Below are 8,829 nucleotides of genomic sequence, written 5' to 3'. Positions count from 1 at the left end.
CTTTGAGTTGAGTTAAGCTCCTTTAGAACTTTTCTTATTCTCTTGTCTACGGCTATCACTCTCCCATGTTCTTTCTCCAGATGTTCCATTAACACGATCTTCAATTCGTCGGAACCACTTAATCCAAATGCGTCTTGCACCAAGGGATCAATGATATCAATTGCATATAATGTTTCAGAATCAATAGGATGTTTCATAGCATCAAAAATATTGAAATGGACTTCTTCTTCATCAAATTCCAAAGCGAGAGTGCCCTTCCGTACATCAATTTTTGCTCCTGCAGTGCACATAAAAGGTCTTCCTAACAAAAGAGGCGGTGGATTAAAGCAGTGTGCATCATGCATATCCAGAATATAAAAATCAACAGGGAAAATTAAGTCATTAACTTGAACTAGCACGTCTTCTATCATACCATCAGGGTAAGCATTGGTTCGATCAGCAAGTTGAATAATAATTCCTGTTTCTTTTAAAGGCCCTAGATTTAAATAATCGTATATTGATCGAGGCATGACATTAATAGCAGCTCCTAAATCTAGCATAGCCTTAGTTATCTCAGTTTTTCCAATCCTACAAGGGATAGAAAACATACCTGGATCACCTGTTTTGGGTGGTACCTTTCTTTTGAGAACAGCAGAAACGTTCTCACCCGCTATAATATGCTCGTCCCCTCGCAATTTCCTTTTCTTAGTGCACAGTTCTTTCAAAAACTTTGCGTACTTGGGGATTTGGTTGATAGCCTCCAGGAGCGGGATATTAAGTTCTACCTTCTTGAATATTTCCATCATCTCTTTTCGTTTGTTTGCCTTTTGTGGTTTCTTCAACCTGTCAGGAAAAGGAGCTGATTTAGTTTCAGTAGGAGGAACAGAGTCAGGAAGTACCTTTTCGTGAAGTTCAGCTTCTTTTTCGATCTCCATCTCAATCTGATCCTCATTCTGTTCCTTTGAGATGGGAGGTGGACCTTCCAATTCCTTTCCGCTACGAAGAGTTATGGCACTGATGTTCTTCGGGTTTTGCTCTGGTTGCGCAGGCCACTTTCCTCTTTCTCGTAGTTGTTTTACCTCTTCTAAAACTTGGCTAATCTGACTTTGTAGCTTGTCGACAGTTGACTTCATCTCTTGCTGGAATTACAGGGTACTGGTAGCCATAGACTTCACCAAGTCTTCCAAGGACGGACTGGAGTTGCTTGTGGGTGTTTGGGGGAGCTGTTTCTCGTAAGGGCGAGGCTGTTGCATCTGATGTGTGGCTCCAAATGGTTGAGGACCATGATTCTGGTGTGCGTTTCCATAGCGCAGGTTTGGATGATATCTCCAGCCTGGATTGTAGATGTTGGAGTATGGATTGTACGCTGGAGGTCTATTTATACAGTAGTTTGCAGCGTTCACATCCACTGCACATTCTTCTTGGAGGGTCGGACATGCATCTGTAGGGTGTCCTGTACTCGTGCATATTCCACACGCCTTGACCTGGACACTCGGGTTGGATTTTTCCACGACCATCTTGCGAACGAAGCTCGTCAACTCAGAAAGTTGTTGCTGCATCGATTGGATGGCATGGTCGTTGTTTCCGCTCATATGTCCAACATCTCTTGAGCCGAATTGCTGTGTATTTTCAGCCATCCTCGCAATAAGATCCCAAGTTTGTGCCGGCGTCTTATTTACTAAAGCTCCACCACTTGCAACATCGATAATGTTCTTGTCCATCAACGACAAACCATCATAAAAGTATTGAATCAATAATTGAGGGGGAATTTGATGTTGTGGACATTTAATGATAAGCTTATTGAATCGCTCCCAATATTCATGGAGCGTTTCACCTGATTGTTGCTTGATGCCACATATCTCCTTCCTCAGGATCGCAGCTCTGGAAGCTGAAAAGTACTTTTCCAAAAATTTATTCTTCATGTTGTTCCACGTGTCGATGCTTCCAGGTGGGAGATAGTAGAGCCAATCCTTTGCAGCATCTTTGAGTGAGAATGGGAAGGCTCTGAGTTTGATCTGTTCGTCAGTAATACCTGGTGGTTTCATGCTGGAGCACACCACGTCGAACTCTTGCAAGTGTTTGTGAGGTTTTTCACCTACAAGTCCATGAAAAGAAGGCAATAAATGAATTAATCCAAATTTGAGTTCAAAAGCAATAGTGTTATTCAGAGTGGGAAAGTTAATGCATAAGGGTTGCTGCGCCAAGTCGGGAGCAGCCAACTCCCTTAAAGTGCGGGTATCCTCAGCCATGACAGTCTCTTGATCACTTTCAGAGTCACTAGAGCTAGAGATTTTGAGGTGGTTTAAAGATTCTGCCAGCTTCGCAACTTGAGCAGCTTTTCGTTGTTTGGCTTCCTTTCGTAGCTTTCGCTCGACCTTCTCGAACTCAAGATTAAATATCAGTTCACCTGTACGAGAAGAACGGGGCATAAACAAGAGGATAAATTAAAATAACACAAAAGAGTAAAACAAAACGCCAATCCCCGGCAACGGCGCCAAAAATTGACCTGTCGCACGGTTAATCAAATATTTCACCTACTCCGTGATCACAATTTAATGTAATATAGGGGAATGGATCGTCTCCACAGGGATTGTGTGATTCACTCTTTCGTATTCTAATGCAGTAAATAAATATGGATTTTTCTTTTATTATCTAATGAAAATAAAATAACATAGCAATTAAATTAAGGAGGGAACTGACTATCAAGGGGATGTTTGGCTCAAGGGATGATGCAGTTATGGCACTTGTGTTTTATCATAAATTCAATAAAGTTAATTCTTATTAAAGTATCAACAAATTGGTTATAGTTATCAACAAGCTCTGACAACCAATTTTTTCTTACAGTGTGGGTAATTAAGGTACGACCGTTAACTACCCCTAATTAAGCAAATAAACCTAGGTGCGCCCATAAGAATATTGCCTAACCGCATTCCAATCTAGAAAAACCCAATTCAAAACAATTACTACCTAAGAGGAGTAATTAGATTTGATTGCCTAACCCCCGGGAAGGAACTATTCAACCCGGTTGTCACCTATTCAAGTGCGAATACAATTACGGATATCCTATTTGAATTGACTTTAGATTATCAGACTAATTTAAATATTGGTACCAAAATATTCAATCAATCTAACAATCACAAATGCTATTATCAGAATTAGACAAATATTGATAATAAAAAAGAACTTTTATAAAGAAAATCAAGAATCTCCAAAACAAAAGAACCAAAACATTATCACCCCTCAAACCAGAAAAGTATCTACTCCATAATTAAATAACAAAGAAGAAAAGAGAAAGATGAAGTCATAGTGGGAGGGGGAAATCTTCTCTGTCGATTTGCTCCTGCGCGATCTATGGATCTGTCAGTCTCCTGCTCCTGTGCGTATCTGCCCTAGCCGTTTTCCCCCTTTTGAAACGTGTGATCCCTCCTTTTATTTAATGTTTGCCCTAATTATTTTGTAGATGGGCTTTTGGGCCTTTAATTAATTTTATTTCTTTTTTCTGCCAATTATGCCAAATTTAATATTTGTCTTCTGCACACAGCAAATAAACAATTCGCATATAAATCCAATCAAAATCATCCAATTATCGCATATGATATTAATATAAAACGCATGCGATTTCTAACTATCAGTATTGATAATTGTTGCAGAAATTCTAGGAAATCAAGAAGAGACCAACAAGGACACAAGAATTTGGTAACCCAGTTCGATCAGAATGATCTATATCTGGGGGCGCTGCCAACCCAAAAATTTACTATAAAGTACGCAGACACATGTTAAAGTGAGAATATTTGAATATTTATAGGTTAAACATGCCAATAATATCCAAATTATATCTCTAAAATCTAGAATATAATATCTAAATCATATCCCTAGATTTTAGGATATAGTCAGGCTTCATATTCTAACAATCTCCCACTTGAAAACTGATTGCATCTTCCACTTCAATATTTTACTTCATCGGCAGCGACGGCGCCAAGCTTCATTCTTCACTCATCGAAGCCAATTGAGGTTGAACACAACCTCAACCCATCTAAGGTCATTACTTTAGATTGTCTTCCAAGATTGTTCATAAATCGGCTTACTACTCCTACTGCACATGCTTTCCGTTTCCTAAAGGTATAAAAGCATCGTATTCATGCTTAAGGAAGTATACTCATACCTCTCTCGTATCGTCGTCAATGAACGCAGTGTAGTACTGTGAGTCTCCAAGGGTCGATACAAGAGCTGGTCCCCACAAGTCCGTTTGGATCAATTCCAACTTTTCCTTTTCCAGGTCTTTCCATCTTTTGAGAACGCCACCTTTCGCTGCTTCCCAAAGATATAATCATCGCATACTCCAATATCGACGGATTTAAGACCTGTCAATCTTCCCTTTGAAACGAGTTCCTTCTATGATCGGGTTTCATATCCCAACAATAATATTAAAAACTAATATTTTATATTGAATATTGATTTTTTTTTTTTTGTGAGAGAAGAGATTACATATATTCATCCGTTCCAACTCAATATACTTAGTTATTATTTTTGTTAGTCATATTCAAAGATATTAATTTTGTATTCTAATAAAAATAATTCACACACACACATATATATATATATATCAAAATATCCCTAATTTTTACAAAACTATTCATTTTTTTTTTGTACTTTTGACAAAAATATAAATACTATCTTACATAGTTTTACTCACTAATAAAATAATATTATTTTTAAATCAATAAGAAAACAATATATGGATACTTTGAGTCGGGATGGGGGAGTATATTATATAGTCCATTTGTCTCGATACAATAGTCCTATTTTACCATTTTTATTTATTTTAAAACAATAGTCTCATTTTTTTAAAAAAATAATCATATCACCGTACAACTTTTTTTTTTTATTATTATTATTTATTATTACATATGTATCATTATTATTATTTTTTTTTGTTCACTCAAATTAAAATACTTATTATCACTTTTTACCGATTAATGTCAGACATAAATAAGTCTATTTTGAAATGACAAAAATAGTATATTACGAATGTGTTAGTAATATTGGGTTTGAGTGAACAAAATGATTATTTGTGTATTTATATATATATATATATTAAAATTGTTAACTTAGGTGTGTTTGTTTAGTAATTTTTTTTAAAAAGATATATATATTTATTTATGTGAAATATAAAAAATTATTTAATAATATAAAAATATAAGTGTAATATATTATTTTTTTAAAAAAATATTTATTTTTGAAAATTGTAAAAGAACACACGTTATATATTAATATATTATTTATATCATATTATATATATCTAATATAAAATTATCTCAGCCCTCTAGTAATGGTATATTTTTTTAAAAAAACATATGTATCTTTTTTAATTTAAACATTAAAAATATTTTGAAAGGTCTCTTGATCATAAAGAAATAAAATAATTGTATTAAGAGAATTAAAATCAGAATAAGAATATTTAAATTATTATACCATTATATTAGTGGATGCTTTTTGACATATTGATTCAAAATCTTATGATATTGTATTGGTTAAAATACTTCATTTCATTTACAATATTTTTAAAAAGAATAAAAATATAAGTAAAATATAGAAACATTATAGTAAATTCAACCGGCTACAGTCCTTAATATAAAATTCAACACTGTGCTGCACATCATGTGCTACCGGACAACACACGGTATTACTATACACAACAAATAATATACGTTATTATGATACAAATACAACATATGATATAGTTTCACACAACACATATAATACTTGATTTTAGCATATGACATATTCTCATACATCACATGCTGTAATTATGAACAAACAACACATGTCTTTATTACATACAACATATATTATTTATAAAAAAAATATATGCTATCTTTGTATTTTATGTGTGTTGAATTGAAAAATCAGCATGATTCTGATTTTCCAAATTCAACACCGTAACCTTTCCCTATTAAGGGTGTGTTTGTTTGGGGGCTTGGATTTTGAATTGAGATTTGAATAGTAAAAATTTTGAATTTGAATAGTTGTATGATGTGATATAAATAGGTGTTGATGTGATGTTTTGAATGTAAAATTGATTTTTAGTATAATATAAAAATGAAAAATAAGTGTTTGATTTGATGTTTTTGGGAAAAAAAATTGGATGAATAGTATAAATACAATCCAATTCCCCAAACAAACACATATAGATTTTGTATTATTAGGGGTGTGCTTGTTTGGGAGTTTAGATTTTGAGTTGGAATTTGAATAGTAAATATTTTTGAATTTGAATAGTTATTGATGTGATGTAAATAGGTGTTGGTGTGATATTTTGAATGTAAAATTGATTTTTAGTATTATATAAAAAATAAAAAATAGATTTTTGAGTTGATAAACACACCTTAATTAAATATGTTACATCATAATGGAATGAATCGGCATGCATGTTTCCTCTTACTTTAATAACGAACATTATATAATTACATTGCCCCATGATGTCGTGTAAAAGCAGTGTTGTATTATTTGTTATGTCTTGATTAAATAATACTACTACTATTTATTCTTAAATAAATTTAGCAACCGACATCTTCCTCAATCGATCCTTGTGCTGCGATGCCATTTTGTTCAATCTCAATAACAGTATTATTATTATTATTATTATTATTATTATTTATTTATTTATTTAATAGTACTATTATTATTTTGAAAACACATAATAAAGGCTCCACGTGTCGTGTAGTAAGGAGGGTGTGATAGGGTGCCGCGTGGGCTCGACCGACCAGGACAGACTAGACTAGCCTGGTCAGTTTTCCTTGATTACTCTATTTTTTTTTTTTTTTTATTACAATTAAATTAAATCATGGCTTTGTGCGCTGGCCCTTACGTGCTCACCATTTTTCAGTATTTTGTTTTATTATTATTATTATTTTTTTTAAAAAAAATTAATTGGGTGCATCACACGTCTTCTTTTCGTGCACTTTACCTAATCTCCAAGCCACAGAGTTCACAAAATTTGGGAAAATTATTATTATGATTTTTTATAAAGGTTTTATTTATGAATTATAAGGTTTGATTGATTGATTAATTAATTTTAAATTTCGTTGATAGCTGATGTGTCTATAGCTACGTATTATTATGATTAAAAAAAATATTATATACTATTTTCGTTCATTTTAAATAATTCATTTACTTTTTACATGTTGATACTAGAATATTAATTATCATATAAAAATATAGTACAAATTAAAAAAAAATTACAAAAATACTTTCATTAGTATCTTATAATACTAATAAAAATATATTTATACAAAAAATTATACAAATATAAAAATATTTTGAATGTTAAACACAATGACACGAAAAAGATAAAGGTGATTAGAGGTGGATAGAGAGAGTATATAATACTCCCTCCGTCCACACAATAAGTATACATTTACTTTTGGCGCGGAGTTTGAGAAATAATAGTATTCTAATTATAATAGTAGGTAAAAGTAGTTTAATGACATTTTTGTCCTTACTTTTTGGTATAAAAGTAATGATACGATGTAAAGTAAGGGTATTTGTGGAAAAAAAGTGGAGTATTTAATGAAATTTTTACTTTGTAATTGGATGTCCCAAAGTAAAAATATATATACTCTGTAGCTAGACGGATGATGGAGTATATGAATGCGGTGTTAAATATTAACAAAAACAAAGGATTACAAATGTAATTATAAATTTAAATATGGATAATAAAATATATTAAAGATTCTAGTGACAATTTTGTTGTGTTATAAATAAAGTACTTAATATATCTAAGGAAAAAATAACATAAAATAAGTTAATTAATATTTTCAATATATAAATAATTAGAGTAGAATATTTCAAGTATATATGTATTTAAAATAGATTACATTTGACAAAATTAGTTTGAAAATTCAAATAAAAGAAACAATTTTTTTTGGGGCGATTCGACAATTTAAAATTAGGAGTGTATTTGGTACAAATTTTCCAAATTGTATAATATTAGTCAATAAAAATATACTTCCTTCGTCCACAAACTAATTTACTATTTTTATATACAAAATTTACTTTTTTACCCTTACTTTATTTACTCTTTCATTTTCTATATACAAGATTAAGGACAAATTTGTCATTTTATAACCAAAACCCTAATTGCCTAAAAATATGTATAAATATCAAATAAGACATTAGAAAATTGACAGAAGGAGTATTATTTATTTTATACAATATTACATCAAAACTTAAAAAAGAAAAAAAAAATCAAGCTCAAATAAAAATTTAAAAAGAAAAGATTTTATTTGATTTTTGTATTTTATGTTTACTTTTTGGTGTTCAACAAAGACGGTAATAAATTTTTATAAAATCTAGACATACCATAAAATAATGAAAGAGTAATCGATCGACATATTTATTACAGAAATTATCCATTTATAAAATGTAGCCTATATCATAAATGTGAACATAATTTATTATAAAATCTAATTTTGCTGCGGCCCATAATCATAAATAACTCTCATAGTTAAGCTACATTATTTAATTCAATTTTCTACATGTAACTATGGTCATTGCCGACTCCTTTCTACAATTTATTTAAATAATTTTGTATTATTATTATTATCATTATTATTATTATTTTCCGAAAATATTCTACAAGGTCGTTGTGATATTCGTACAAATCTTAAATGAGCACTTTCCAAAATATACTGAGATCGCGTTATCTTTTCTTGATTTAAACTCGTATATTTTTATTTAAAATATTTTAATAAAAAATAAAATAAACAAATCTAAAATTCCATTTTTTTCGACCGTTGTATATATGAAAAGATACATGACACGTGGACAATAAGTGGTGAATATATTCACGCG

The 8,829-nt window shown here is 31.2% G+C and overlaps 1 protein-coding gene and 1 non-coding gene across 2 annotated transcripts; one reads left to right on the top strand and one right to left on the bottom strand.

Annotated features, from left to right (window-relative positions):
- Nucleotides 1–1,124: 1,124 nt before the first annotated feature.
- Nucleotides 1,125–2,408, bottom strand: LOC127264813 (uncharacterized). The gene has a single exon (XM_051294359.1). It carries the CDS (start codon nucleotides 2,406–2,408, stop codon nucleotides 1,125–1,127), a length of 1,284 nt encoding a protein of 427 aa, XP_051150316.1.
- On the top strand, nucleotides 1,747–1,853 carry LOC127265110 (small nucleolar RNA R71). Its single transcript, XR_007841903.1, has one exon. It is a non-coding gene; the product is annotated as a small nucleolar RNA R71 (small nucleolar RNA).
- Nucleotides 2,409–8,829: the final 6,421 nt, after the last annotated feature.

The sequence above is a fragment of the Andrographis paniculata genome, unplaced genomic scaffold (assembly GCF_009805555.1).
Source record: "Andrographis paniculata isolate CXL003 unplaced genomic scaffold, ASM980555v1 Contig71END, whole genome shotgun sequence".
NCBI classification, from domain to species: Eukaryota; Viridiplantae; Streptophyta; class Magnoliopsida; order Lamiales; family Acanthaceae; genus Andrographis; species Andrographis paniculata.
This window is presented reverse-complemented; position numbering and strand designations above follow the sequence as displayed.